The 14,358-nt window shown below is 42.6% G+C and overlaps 1 protein-coding gene across 4 annotated transcripts; it reads left to right on the top strand.

Moving 5' to 3' along the window:
* Positions 1-1,486: 1,486 nt before the first annotated feature.
* On the top strand, positions 1,487-13,857 carry LOC113171450 (serine/threonine-protein kinase tousled-like 1-B). Of its 4 annotated transcripts, none has more exons than XM_026373803.2 (22): positions 1,487-1,996; positions 3,854-3,975; positions 4,640-4,708; positions 4,873-4,911; positions 5,036-5,111; positions 5,230-5,273; positions 5,376-5,459; positions 5,573-5,653; positions 5,770-5,862; positions 6,019-6,129; positions 6,739-6,875; positions 7,052-7,243; positions 7,717-7,783; positions 8,163-8,260; positions 8,533-8,614; positions 8,707-8,798; positions 8,884-8,973; positions 9,795-9,964; positions 10,263-10,398; positions 10,655-10,766; positions 11,305-11,412; positions 11,999-13,857. In XM_026373803.2, exons 1-22 carry the CDS (start codon positions 1,870-1,872, stop codon positions 12,146-12,148), a joined length of 2,280 nt encoding a protein of 759 aa, XP_026229588.1. In that variant the 5' UTR covers positions 1,487-1,869; the 3' UTR covers positions 12,149-13,857. The 4 variants fall into 4 exon arrangements, with proteins under 4 accessions (XP_026229588.1, XP_026229587.1, XP_026229590.1 ...); XM_026373802.2 differs by having other exon boundaries at positions 5,370-5,459; XM_026373805.2 differs by lacking the exon at positions 4,873-4,911.
* The last annotated feature ends 501 nt before the right edge of the window (positions 13,858-14,358 follow it).

The following is a 14,358-nucleotide window of genomic DNA, read 5'->3' as shown; positions in this document are numbered from 1 at the left end:
CTGTTAAATATCTCCTGGGAACAAGGCTGAGTTGAAAATAATCATATGATATATGAGTTAAAAATCATAATTGAGACACATGTTGTTTTCTGAGTCACACTGTGAGTTTTTGACTTAGTGGATAATTCACAACTGCTGAGTTTAGTGTGCTGTGCAAAAGATGACAAGATTATTTTCTGACGTGTAAAATAAAGTTGAAACAATTTTAGCAGAAAACACAAGGAGTCACTACTTGAAGGCTGATTTAATATTCAGACTGGTTCCAGACTTTTTCAGATTCATTCAAGGTAGGCAGCTGTCAGGGCATCGGTCGACACTCCCAGTTCCTCATCAGACATGTGATGCTCCTGGAAAGTCCATACCACTCACAAACGGTGTGCGTGTGTAAGTGGTATGTAGTAGTATAATATAGTAGACTGCTTACACAACCCTCCTCTATCCTGTCAAGACTATTGCTCTGTTACCATGGAAACGATGTGACCAAAAAAAAAAAAAAAATCAGGTTAGCATGGGCAGGTGCATATGAGGTGCAGTATGATGGTTTGTGTGCCTGATGCAATCTGACTGCAAGGTGAGACAAAAGACCTGTTCACTGTGTGCTTTCTAGTACTCTGAATGCTTATCTGAACCAATCGAACTACAGTAGAATTAACTTTTTAAATATTGGAGGATAAAAATCTTTTCTATGTCGGGACACACATTTGCTGACTCTCAACACATAGTCTAGGTCATCAGTAATACAGTTTAAGTCCAAATGATTGTATGATATTTAAAAGGGAATGTATTGCATTTGAAATAAGTTAGAAAGGAAGCTTAATAATAAGATGTAGGCCAAATAGAAAGTGTGTGTGTGTGTGTGTGTTTCTGTGTGCTGCCCTACAAGAAGGCAAAGGCATTTTGATGCACTGCACCAAATTTGGAACAAAAGACCTTATAGCCCAGACCACATCAGTATCCTCCCACCTGCACCCCCCCCCCCCCCCTTCCTGCAAGTTGTATTTCAAGACTGAAAAACAGCATATCAAGACCACAGCCCTACCTAAACCATACATTCACTCACACACACACACACACACACACAGTCACACACACACACACACACACGAAACACATGCTCAAGCCAAGCATGCTGTCTGTCACACAGAACACATACTGTACATGCGCACTGTGGGTGTGTGTGTGTGTGTGTATATATATATATATATATATATATATATATATATATATATATATACACATAATATTATATAATATATTATGTTATATTTAGATGTATATAAACAGTAAATATTCTATATGTGTTTGAGTGTTTGTGCTTCTTTCTTCTCAAGCTCACAGGAACTTTCGGCCATTTTTTCGGGGTGTTCGTTGTTTTCGCCTAAACGAGAGGCTGGTCTCAGGTCGACGCCGATCGGCGCCTCCCGCTGAACCCACGGCGAGTTTGGAGGAGGGTAAAACGATCCCAGATCAGTGTCTGTGTCTGTGTCTGTGTCGGAGTCGGAGTCGCTGTCGGAGTCGGAGTCATGCCATCCCCCCACCGCGCTGCTAGGTGCGCGCCAGCCTCGCGATAGCCTCGCCTACTAGAATCAGAGGCTCCGCTCGCGAACTGGATGTGGAGAGGCGCGCGCGGTGCGGTCATCATGCAAAGGTTACCGCGGCTCCGTCTCCGCGAGCCTCCGAAGAAGCCGCTCCTCCGCAGGACCCGCACGGCCAACGACGAAATGCGAGACGTCTAGCTACACCAACACGGACTCCCCTCCCGTTTACTGGCCTGTGTGGCTGCGCCAGGTGTGACACGATGAACGCGAGTTCGGGATTTCCGCGAACGGCAGTGTGTACGCTGGCTCCTCTAGGCGGTAAAGTGGCTTCATGAGTGTCCAAAGTAACAGTGGAAGTGGGGGTGGAAGTTTGGAGGCGACGCCATCTTGGTCGCAGCTCTCCTCGTCCCCAACGATTTCTCAACAACACGTAACGGCGACCGCAAAGAGCAAGGAAGGTATAATCAGCTCGCCAAGTGCGCGAAACACTCTTATTCTCCTTAAAGTGTGTCATTTGCAGGAGAAGCGGGTTGTTTGGGCCGTGTCGAGCTAACGCTTGTTGAAGTAAAAATGGATGTCAAGTTCACTGATGCCGTGAATGGGAAGACCAAACGTCAGCTGTCAGTTCAGTTGATGGCCAGTATAAGTAGCAGCAAGCTATCGTGTTTGCACAAAGGCAGCGCTAGCTTGTTGTTTTTGTTTGTGTTCACTGGCAGCTTACACGATTTCTTGTTACTCAGCTGTTGATGCGGTACCTGTATTTTTGTAGCAGTTTGTAACATTAGCCTCCCATCAACAGCATCTAGTTGGATAAGAAACAACGTAGCCATGCACGCATCCACTAATGCATTGCAATGCGTGCCCCTGCTACCGTCAACTTGAGATTAGGCCCTGTGTTTTTTTACTTTTGACCAGTGTGATTGTGAATTTGTTCTTTTCCACGTTGTTCCGACATTGTTGTCGACATGTTGTCGGTGTCATTTACTCGACTTCACTCGATATAAAGTGACAGAGCATTTATTAAGTGAGAGTATGTAGTCATTATCGTCTCTATGTTTGGATTTATATTTTAGCTAAAGGACACGATATGTCGGACATCGGTGGTGTTAACAAGTTGCTGAGAACGGAAATCAGCGGTATAATAATCTTTTAATAACTGATTTAGACTCTTAGCACTTGTATACTAAAATACTAAATAATGCTATGATGTAAAGCTAAAGCTTTGTATTTTTTTTAAACACCCAAAGCACTGGCTCCTCTATCCTTAGATAACCTCACACAGGCCTTGTGGTGTTCTCTCTGTTTCTCTGCTCAAGTGTTTCATAATGTCCATTATGCCTTTTAGGGCTGGCCCCTGGGCCAGAAGCTATGTAAAGATTACAGCCAGGAAATGTCCAATGAGGAAACAAACACTTGCAGCAGCAGTAGTGTTAGTCAGCTGGGAGCAGAGGACCTGTGTGTGCCTCTCCCTGGAAACGGGTTGTCATAGAACAGGGACCCTATCAGGCAGCATATGTTTAGCCTACTGCCTGTGTGACAGTCATTTCTATCTGCACTGTTGGTGAGATTTACAGCTTTAAATGTATATCACTCAGAAAACTGCAAATTATATACTGGAGAAATGTAAATGTGCAACTGGGCCCATAAAACCAAAGACTTAGTGCTTTTCAACAGCGGAAGGGACTTTGTTGCACATGTGTAGCATTTAAATAAGACACACAGCTTCTGAAGGAGCCAAATCCATTTCCCATTGATGTCACAGCATGTCAAAGGATTTTACTTTGGGATAAAACATCCAGTGTGATTGTGCAGCCTCTCAAATGCTGAGATTTCTAAATGTCAGAAACCAGTTTAGCATTGTGCAGAGAAACCATCAGTGCCGTCTAACTAATGATAAAAAGTGAAGCCGATTGAAGATTTTTGTGTTGATAAACAAGTGGACTAAGTCCCCCAGCCCCGGCTCCTGGCTCCCCAGTGATAGAATGACCTTCCTGCTTCAGTTAGAAATGCAGTCTCATTTGAAATATCTCTGATCGTTGGATGAAAGTGTACCCAAGGTAGCAAAGACCTACCTACTGCACGTACAGCTAAATCCATTTTTCTATTTTTATCCTCTAATCACTGTAATTTTTTCTAATCCTCCCTCAGACACTGTTCTCTGTTCTCTCTCTTAGTGTTCATTTTTATTCCTTTGTAGTAATTGAGTCACATGAATGCATTTAACTTTGATTCCACGTTCTACTGCTCACTGCTGTTTGTATTATTGGCATTAATGTAAGCATCTGATCTTAACATGCTGATCCTCGTCACTCCAGGTCCCATGGAGGAGCTGCACAGCCTGGACCCCAGGAGACAGGAGCTGCTGGAGGCCAGGTTCACTGGAGCTGTCAGTGGCAACACTGGAGGCAGCACTGGGAGCACCAGTGGAGGCGCTAAGGTGACAGCCACACTGAAAAGCTGAAGCCTCTTTTTGACACCACATATGAGCAGAGAAGACACAGGAACCAAAGAGACATATGAGTTAAAAGTCCCTTTTGTGCGTTGATATTTCCTGATCGATAAGGAATTATAAAGCTAAAAACAGGTTTGTTTTAGTCACAGTTTTTGGTTATAATCAAACACTGTTTTGACAGTGCTCCAGAAATTCAGTAGTTTGAATTTCCATTCCCAAGTTCTAATAGTAATACTAACAACCATTTCTTGCTTGCACCAGAAAGAATGTAGTACACAAGTTTGAGCAGTCTTGAGGCCTGTGTTCATAAATGACAAATTCTGCCATGATAGTTCTTAGACAAGTAGTGCGTCAGAGTCTGGAACTTTCTAATAAATAAGAAATGCCAAGCCCAAATTCCCATGACGGAAGAGCAGGTAAAGTTCCTGGTTTCCTTAAAAGGATGTAGCATTCGTGGAAATGCTGATGTGGTGGAAAGGGGCCAAGTGACACACCTAACAAATGAAGTTCGTGATTCCTATCAGGCCTACAGGCGCCGTTGCTTACCCTTAATGACATCACTGAGCTTTGAACGCACCAGACACAGCTTTGCTGACTATGTTCATATTGTACATGCTCACTTATTTGTTTGCATTGCCGCTGTGTGTAGGGTCTGGCCAATGAGTCGTCGAACCACAGCTACGGCAGTCTGGGTTCATCAAGCGACAAGGAGTCTGAGGTAAAGCGCACAGACATGGTCTAAATATTACATATTATTACACAGATACCCGCTGTAAGACCTAGTTAGAAAGATCCGTGTTGTCTCTTTGTTTTCTTTTTTTCACGGCCCACTTGTTTCTGTCCTTCCCACTACCTCCACCTCTTCCTCTCTTCTCTTCCTAGAACTCTGATTTAAAAAGAGGGAGCTCCCCTGCCTACTCAGTATGTATTCTTTCTTCCTACTGCTCTCTCCTGCTGAACACCAACACTGGATCCTGCTTTGTTAGGTAAAACACATGGGATTCATTCCGCTTTTCTTCATCTTCTATTTCATATCGATTTACAGACCCCGGAAAAGAAGCACTCTGACTCATCCAGAGGGAGGAAAAGGAAAGCCGACACCTATTCGGAAAGTAGTCAAGGTAAGATAAGTAACGCCTACACAAAATCTGTGTAAATTAAGCGAAATTAGGAAAACAATACTGTGAATGCTGAACAGCATCTGTGTGTCACTGAGGATTTTTTAAATTTTCTGTGCAGGAAAGACCTCCGCACGTGGGCCCAAGATCAGCGACTACTTTGATGTGAGTATTGCTGTAATTGATGATACTGTCATATGGCACTGTTGTTATCATTTCGAACCAGATCTTTCGGTTTACTCATTTGTTTTCTCTGCAAAGTTCCAGGGTGGAAATGGCTCCAGTCCAGTCAGAGGCCTCCCATCAGCTCGCCGCTCCCCACAGAACTCGCACTCTGCCCCAGGCTTAATTGTGCGTATTTGACAAACAGAGGATTTCTGATTTTGTTACTTGCTCACAAAGTGGATGTGAGTCTCTGCACTGTTGTGTTATTACAAGGTTTAACAATACCTCATTGTCTGCAGATCCGGCAGAATAGCTCCTCTCCTACGAGTCTCTGTTTTGGGGAACACAATTCCAAAGCCTCTTCCAGCAAGTGTGTCCAGGTAATGTGACACTCACATGAAACAATAATTTGGCACATTTTGCCCCCAAAATCCTGCAGGTATACGTTGTTCACATATGCATATCCGTCTGAGTGGTAACTCTCTGCCTGTTGTAGACGGAACTGACAGGTCTGAAACTAGCTGCTCTGGAGAGCAACAAGAGTCTGGACCTGGAAAAGAAAGAGGGACGAATAGATGACCTGCTCAGGGTAAGTTTATGTCCGTGAGTTCCAGCTAATCATGTAGTGATGCGGAACACATGCAAGGACCATTAGCCAATATAATTATTTTCATTTTATATTTTTATATATACTGTATATCACACAACTAAATGTAAAACCCTCTCTGCTGTCTTTCCTTAACAGGCAAACTGTGACCTGCGGAGACAGATCGATGAACAGCAAAAACTCCTGGAGAAATACAAAGAAAGGCTCAACAAGTGCATCACCATGAGCAAGAAGCTGCTTATTGAAAAGGTATGCTTTTGTAAATATATACACTTTTTTTTATCGATTGAGGTAAACGTGAAATATTTAGAGCTCCATTCAGTGATAATTGAGCCACAGCAGACATACTGGATTAGATCTCACACAGTTATATGTAAAGGTACCAATAAAGAGTCTATGTAAACTTCACATGGAACACACACATCCTTTCCCAACAATATGTTCCGTATTCATTGGTGTTTTAGCTCTGCTTTGGTCCACAACTCGTGAGGGAAAATAATTTACTTACTAATAACTCATTTGGTTGGTAGATTTTTGAATGGCTTTGCGAGCTGCTGGTTTTCTCAATGTCTCCACCATACTGATTTGTTGTAGCTTGTAGCTCCACAGTGGTGGTAGGATTTGTTCAATGGGAATCCAGTGTGTCTGGGCCATTCTGTTTTATGACAATAAATGTACCTATCATACATAAGGTGTGCTTAGTATTTTGAATAAATGAACAGATGAGGACATGCAGTGAAATTCCTAAATGTTTGCATACTTTTTCTTGCCACTGTATAGTTTGAATCCTTAAAGTAAATGAGAAAAACACCTTCTGTGCTATTGTTTCTCATTGTGTGTGTATGGTTTTGTGCATAGAGCACCCAGGAGAAGCAGTCATGTCGCGAGAAGAGCATGCAGGATCGTCTCCGTCTTGGTCACTTTACCACCGTCAGACACGGAGCATCGTACACTGAGCAGTGGACCGACGGATATGCATTCCAGAACCTGATAAAGTAAGAGGCTGCAAACACACAAATCATTTAGTAACCAGCTATACTCACTTTGATTTAGTTGAGATTTTGCATTGGGCCTGGCTTTGTAAATTAGTGTTGATTGCTGTTGTCCTTTTGTTGTCGGCTGTACAATTGGCTATGTGACCCACTCCCTCTCTATGTCCTACTTGAAACAGGCAACAAGAGGGCATTAACCAGCAAAGGGAGGACATAGAGCGACAGAGGAAACTGCTGGCTAAAAGGAAGCCTCCAAACACTGCGTCACCCTCCCTTGCAGTGGCTTCCACTTCTGAACCCAAGCAGCGAAAAACCAAGGTGGTCAACGGCAATGACTCTGACCCCTTCCTCAAGCCCTCCTTGCCCCAGCTGTAAGTTCACTGAAATATGTACTGTCAGTGGGAGCCTGGGTCATAAAGCTCTTTTTATTGTTTTGACATTTTATAGTTTGGGATACTTTTTACATATTTTATTTTCTCTCCAGTTAACTTAGAACTGCCATTTTCAATATTGCACATTAGCTTCATGTATCATTTTCTCACTGTGCATTTAAAAATCAGAGACTGTCCTAAAGTTGCTCTTAGTCAGAGTTCTAGAGATTCATTAGATACACAGGATCAGTGTCAGTGCAGCCACACTACATTGCTACTCATGCTTAAAGGCCATGTTTTACCCGTTTCTGGATTTCATTTCCTTCGATCTGCTATAGACTGTAGATCACTGATTCAGTTTTCAATTGAAAGATTAAAAACAAATCAAAGCTAGGTCAATTAGAGCTGAATTTATTGAGACTGCCATAGTTCTCAATCAGTGTTTGCTCATATTTTTGTATATATTTTGGCAGACTGACCCTTGCTGAGTACCACGAGCAAGAAGAGATCTTCAAGCTTCGCCTTGGACATCTGAAGAAGGTCGGTAGAAATATTAATCACTCAGTTAATCAGTCAACCAGCTAAACAACAAAAGCATATTAGTTTAGTGAGACTGTGTAAAAGAAACATTCCTGACATGCATTTCCACAAACTATACAGGAACAAACACTTTGTGTTGCACACTTCCATTTTCCAGTGCACCTGTCCACCAAGTGTCCATTACACAACACTTTGTTTAACTTGGCGGAGCTGTCAAATGGCCAAAATGCAAATCAAATCACAAAGTGGGACTAAACGAATACAGACATGCCCCCATGCGTAACTTTAAATTACAACTTGAGTCAGTGTAACAGCTTTTAACAGAAAAACAAGTAAAATGTTAAATTATACATCTCATCGTGTGCATGTTTGTGTGTAGGAAGAAGCTGAGATCCAAGCAGAGCTGGAGAGGTTGGAAAGGGTGAGGAACCTCCACATCAGGGAGCTGAAGAGGATAAACAACGAGGACAGCTCGGCGTAAGTCCACTCAATGTAGTGTATCGCTGGCTGCAGAGATGCTTAATGGTTAAGAGAAATGAATGTAAATCAAATCAGAATGTGATGATCTGATTTGATTAATGTGCAACATCTGATGTGATTTGAATTTTAGGTTATGCCTCGGAGCAATACAATCATTTGATTATGCAAATTACTAGTTTGAAAGATGAGATTACATTTGCCAGATCAACGTAATGTGTGGTACCCCATTTTGCTATTTGTTTGCTTAAAACCTCTGTTTATTGTTCCAGGTTTAAAGACCACCCTACTTTGAATGAGAGGTACCTGCTGCTGCACTTGCTAGGCAGGGGAGGCTTCAGTGAAGTCTATAAGGTAACGTCTGACTTGCTGGACTATTTCTTTCTGCTCTCTCCCTCTGAAAAGTATGTTTAGAGATTAATGTGTTGGTTTTTTGTCACACACAGGCTTTTGACCTGTTTGAGCAGCGCTATGCAGCTGTTAAAATTCACCAGCTCAACAAGAACTGGAGAGAGGAGAAAAAGGAAAACTACCACAAGTAGGTCTCGCACAGGGTATTAGATACACAAAGACCAAATGCTTCTGCAGTAACATACACCACCTTTACATTTATTTTCTTCCAGACATGCATGCAGGGAGTACCGGATACACAAGCAGTTGGACCATCCCAGAATAGTCAAACTGTACGACTACTTCTCTTTGGATACAGACACGTGAGTCACCTCTGACCTCTGCCAGCTGCAGCCTTGCTGGGTTGACACATCCTGAGGTTGTTTATCACACAGCACTGGGCTAAAAAATATTATTTGCAGTACTTCTAAACAGTAGAGTGCACATTAGTAAGATTCAAACCTTTTGTAAGGCCATTCGCAGTGAATATTCAAATATTATATGAGTCATTTGAAATCTGCCTCCAGACTCTACGTCAGAGGGGACTACGAGTAAAAGCAAACATCATAGGAGTGGTATTGGATTAGGAAAGAGTAGTTTGTGAAAGCAAATCACAGAAGAATGTATGATACAGCATCAGCATGCCCTGACAATGCAAGAGGTTTTTAAATGTGAGGCGAAATCACCTCCACAGAAGAGTTAAAGACACTGGTAGCCAGTGCTACTTACCCAGTCTGATGATCCAGTGTGTGAATCCAGATAATCAGATAAAGCCATTTTAATGTTGCGTAAGAAAATTTAGCTTCATGTTGTAGCATTTAAACAAAGTGTCCATTAAGGAATTGCGCAGCTGACATACTTGACTGGAAACTTAAATCAGGGTCATTCAGAAGCAAAAGGTCCTGAACCTGACCTTTGACCTCTGACATGTGGTCAAAGGGTAGCTGAAAGTCTCCTGTTAGCCTCCAGTGTCCTCAGCCCTTCAACAAATCTTTTATTAGAAGAGCATTTCATTTATGCATCAGTAAACTGGTATTAGTCTCATGAGCATAAACAAAAGTTGCACACATTCAGTTGTTGAATTAATCTTTTTTCCCTCCTGTATCTAACTTGGTGCTTCTGTATTCATCTCCTGTTTTCCAAGGTTCTGTACCGTTCTTGAGTTCTGCGAAGGAAATGACCTGGACTTCTACCTGAAACAAAACAAGCTGATGTCAGAGAAGGAGGCACGCTCCATTGTCATGCAGATTGTCAGCGCCCTGCGCTACCTCAACGAGATCAAACCTCCCATCATCCACTACGACCTCAAACCTGGTAAGGGATGTGCCTGTTGGATGCTGTTTTTGGATGAGTCATGTGCAGAACTAAATGTAGGATTTAAACTCGATACTGCTTTGTTTACAACCTCCTTAGAAGAGGCAAGAATTCCTTATAATTGCTTTTAGTGTTTCCCTTGTCTACATGGTATGTACATGGGCGTGACTGGGCTTTAGCATATTTAGCATAGTGCAGTTGGTGATAATGCTGTGGTTGGAATCTGTCCTGCCCAACACTCAAAACCTGATGCTGTGCCAAACACACCTTAACAACTTTGACTTTGTGTGTTGCACAGGTAACATCTTATTGGTGGATGGCACTGCGTGTGGAGAAATCAAAATCACAGATTTTGGCCTGTCAAAGATAATGGACGATGATAACTATGGTGTGGATGGGATGGACCTCACATCACAGGGAGCAGGCACCTACTGGTAACACAGTGTTTTGACTGTCACACTGACACAGGTTGAACCACGTTTGTAGTCTGTCAAAGAGTCAACATACATCATCTGTCTCATTGTCTTCTACTGTGGAACTGTGATTACTGTGAGCAATGTATTGATAGTATCAATCAATCAGTTACCTTCTAATTTAAATCAGTTGCATGAAATAGTCACAGAATGAGTCACGAGGCCAATCTGTGACTGTACGACGTTGTATGTTGTATGACATGGGTGTGTTTTTCAGGTACCTCCCTCCAGAGTGTTTTGTTGTTGGAAAGGAGCCACCAAAAATCTCCAACAAGGTGGACGTCTGGTCTGTGGGAGTGATCTTCTTCCAGTGTCTCTATGGACGCAAGGTACAACAGTAAATACCACGTATTATACATTGACACGAGGGAATAAGAAACAGTTTGTGTATTAACTGAGGTTTACACACATTATCATTATTAAGAGATGTTGCTATATCAAATCTTCAAAAATAACTGTGGTATAAATATTTAGGTTAATTTTAAATTTCATTATATCATTAACATAGCCTGGTGAACAATGCTTTTCAGTCAGAGATGGATGAGAAGTCATGCATGTGTATGTAAACATATGCAACAATCATATGCAGATTTCCTCTGTTCCCTGGCTACTCAAGAAAGCTGATTTCTCTGGTTACCTAACTGAATGTTAAGTAACATGCTGGTTAATAGTATCGCAGGTTAGGTGCTCCAAGTACATGGTATGAGAACCATCAGCTTTTATAACATGTTATACAGTGAAACTAGGATACCACTTTATCCCTCTCAGTCTTTTACACAAACCTTTATCTCAGAATCCAGTGTTCATAGAAACATGGAAGACATTGGGTTGTGATCATTTAGATTTTTTAAAACTTTTTACTTGCAGCCGTTTGGTCACAACCAATCCCAACAAGATATCCTCCAGGAAAACACCATCCTCAAAGCCACAGAAGTCCAGTTCCCTGCTAAACCACAGGCCAGCACAGAGGCCAAGGTAACACACACACACACACACACACACACACACACACACACACACACACACACACACATACATATTTTTGCGTGACAGTCAGTGTGAGGATACTGTCATGTAGGCCATGCTAATCTACTCCTTCAATTTTTAATTTATCACATGTGCTGCCTTACCCTAACCCTAACCATCACAACTATCTGCCCTCACCCTAAAACCTGACCCCAACAAAAACCTGATTCTAACCCTAAAACCTCGTCTTAACCCTGAAATAGCTCTTTAAACACCCTCCTCATCGTGAGGACCGGCTAAAGTGTCCTCACTTTAGAAAATTGTCCTCAGTCCAATGGTTAAAAATTCATGCTGGTCCTCACAATGATGATTTCTACTTATATCCAGATAAATGTTCTTTAAAGTCATCTTTGAACGCCTTAACCACATAGAAATTTCTGGATAATTTCATACACACATTGTACACATCCACACATTATAATTAGGTCATTAGTATTAATGTTTGTGGGTCTTTACACAATGTGGAAATCCAGTTGAATGTTGCCATGTCTGGCTATAAAAAGAAAAGGTTTGATGTATGAACTGTCCTCTGCAGGCGTTTATCCGGCGCTGTCTGGCCTACCGAAAGGAGGACCGGTTCGATGTTCACCAGCTGTGCTCGGACTCCTACCTCCTCCCTCACATGAGACGTTCAAACTCCTCTGGTTCCCTGCAGCCCTCCGCCTCATCTCTCCCCACCTATTGACTAGCTCTCTCGCGCGACTGACAGGACCCTCTGGCCAGTCTTAAAGCAGTGTTGAAGGATAACGGATGTGGGTCTTTTCTCTTTTACCTGAGCTGTACCCCAAATGGGCGAATAAGCAAGAGAACAGAAATAAATGGAAAACACAAGGTGCAAAAGGGGAAGGTGCTACCCCTGTTGCAGTTGTACAGAGTCATGTACATGAACTCAGCTGTGCGATATAAGGAGAAGAAGAAAATGAAAAGACTGGAAAAATAGAAGGGATGTGGATAAATAGTAGGGCGGAGACTGACAGAGGAGCGGTGGAATTGCCCAACAGTGTTTGGAGCAGGAAAGGAAAACTGAGGCTCATGGATTTGTTCATGGACTGATTTAACCCCTTAGGAGACATTTCAACAGCTATACGACCTCCTAGATGTCCTGTCCCAGCCCACCTCTCTTAGCTCTACATACATGTACACACACACATATACAGTATGTACATCATAATACACGGTGGCTCACACTTGTGTCGACGTGAAGCTGCTCTTACAGTCTTGTTGCTTCTGGGGGTGGTGGCCAGCAGGGAACAGAGGAGCAGAGGAGGTACAAGTGTCAGAATGTCAAATGCGGACGACCTGTTGAACTCTGCTATCCGTTTAAATGAGGCACAAAATGACATATCATTGAATTTCCCCCATTTGTAGGTCTGTACGCCTGCACACAACTGGGGTTAACTTAAAAGTGATGATGTAACCTCGATTTGACTTGACAAACAAAAAAAAGTCCCAGATTGAAATTCTGGGGTCGATTTGCACTTCCCATCCTGATTGAGCTTGTCTGCTCCCTGAGATTTGGCATAAAGTACTACAGTACTAGTTAATCCTTTGTTCACATTTTAGTTGTGTTGCAAAGCAATTCAGGTCTACAGGAAGTGGATCTGCAAGTCTGTCTTAATCAATTATTGTTGTTTTTTTGTTTGTTTTTGCTGTTCAGATGAGTCACAGTGTTTCAAAGGGCAGAGCGCTGCAGTAGCGTGTTGTCATAGTTGTCCTCATCAACCTGCTGGAAGAGAGCTGGACTGAGCTGAGGGGGCTGGATCGGCAGTTACTGTACTGAAAAAAGACTCGGGGTGGGGGCGGGGCACAGAATTTAGTGTACATTTTATGTGCAGGAGACATTACTCACTAGCAAATATATAATAACGAGGCTTATCCCTGCTCTCCAGTGTCTCACTTCGCTCAGTTTCTTTTGTTTCCTCCTGAAAGCTGTTCTCAGTTTGCTGCTATAAATGTTGCTTTTAGTTTGTAACGTGTGAATGGTTTCTTTGCCTCACAAAATGTGCATACTTGAACTGTGTTACGAGGAACACTCTGCAGAGCCTGTGTTTTTTGTTTGTTTGTTTTGTTTTGTTTTGTTTTGTTTTGTTTTCTTCCTGAGGCGGACACCCACTGTGCTGTTCGGGGGGGGGGGGCGCTTTTGAGGGCAGTTAGTTGGGATCCAACACGTTCTACTGCCACCAACATCAAATGTCCATGTGGGTTTTTGTTTACTTTCATGTCCAGCAGACATTATGAGGAGCAAAGTCCCAGTATGCTGCATAGGGGAGGAATGTTCACACCTGTTCATGGCGGTAGAAATGGGCACGCTCCTGGTTTGCGCCGTGTTGCAGCATGATTTACTGCAGCTAGAATTCAAATGTTGTCGTCCTGTAAATAAAGTACTTACCTGTATGACGTTGTGACATTTTGAGCCCATTTCTCAGGCAGGCAAACTAGACTGCGGCCAAAGCAACGCAAAGGAGACGCTGGGGCGAGGATTCAGATAAAAGACAAGTGGGAGCAGTTAACAGCGAGGCGTAAGTGTCTCATCTTCCCTGTGCACTCTCTCACCTGCTATAAACACAAGTCTTAATTGATTTTTGATGTGCGAGCTGTTAGATGAAAAACAAGTTGTAGTGTCAGTAACGTGACAGGTGGATTAAACTGCAGGGAGTATGAAGTGCAATGTAACAGGTGAAGTGTGTGTCCAGTTTCATAAATTGTAATTGTATCCAGTTGGGTGCAGTAAGGCATAAAACAGTCTTATTCCCGCCTGTCCAGTTCAGTTCCTCACTTCTATTTAACAAAACGGTAGAAAATGGGTGCTAGCGTCAAGTGCGTACTCCACATGATTAACGATAGCCGTGTGTTGATGGGTGTTAAAGTGCAGTCATCAGTAATCACCATGTCAGA

Source organism: Anabas testudineus, chromosome 17 (genome assembly GCF_900324465.2).
Source record: "Anabas testudineus chromosome 17, fAnaTes1.2, whole genome shotgun sequence".
Classification (NCBI taxonomy): Eukaryota; Metazoa; Chordata; class Actinopteri; order Anabantiformes; family Anabantidae; genus Anabas; species Anabas testudineus.
The sequence above is the reverse complement of the archived record's forward strand: the minus strand, read 5'-3'. Positions and strand labels throughout refer to the sequence as shown.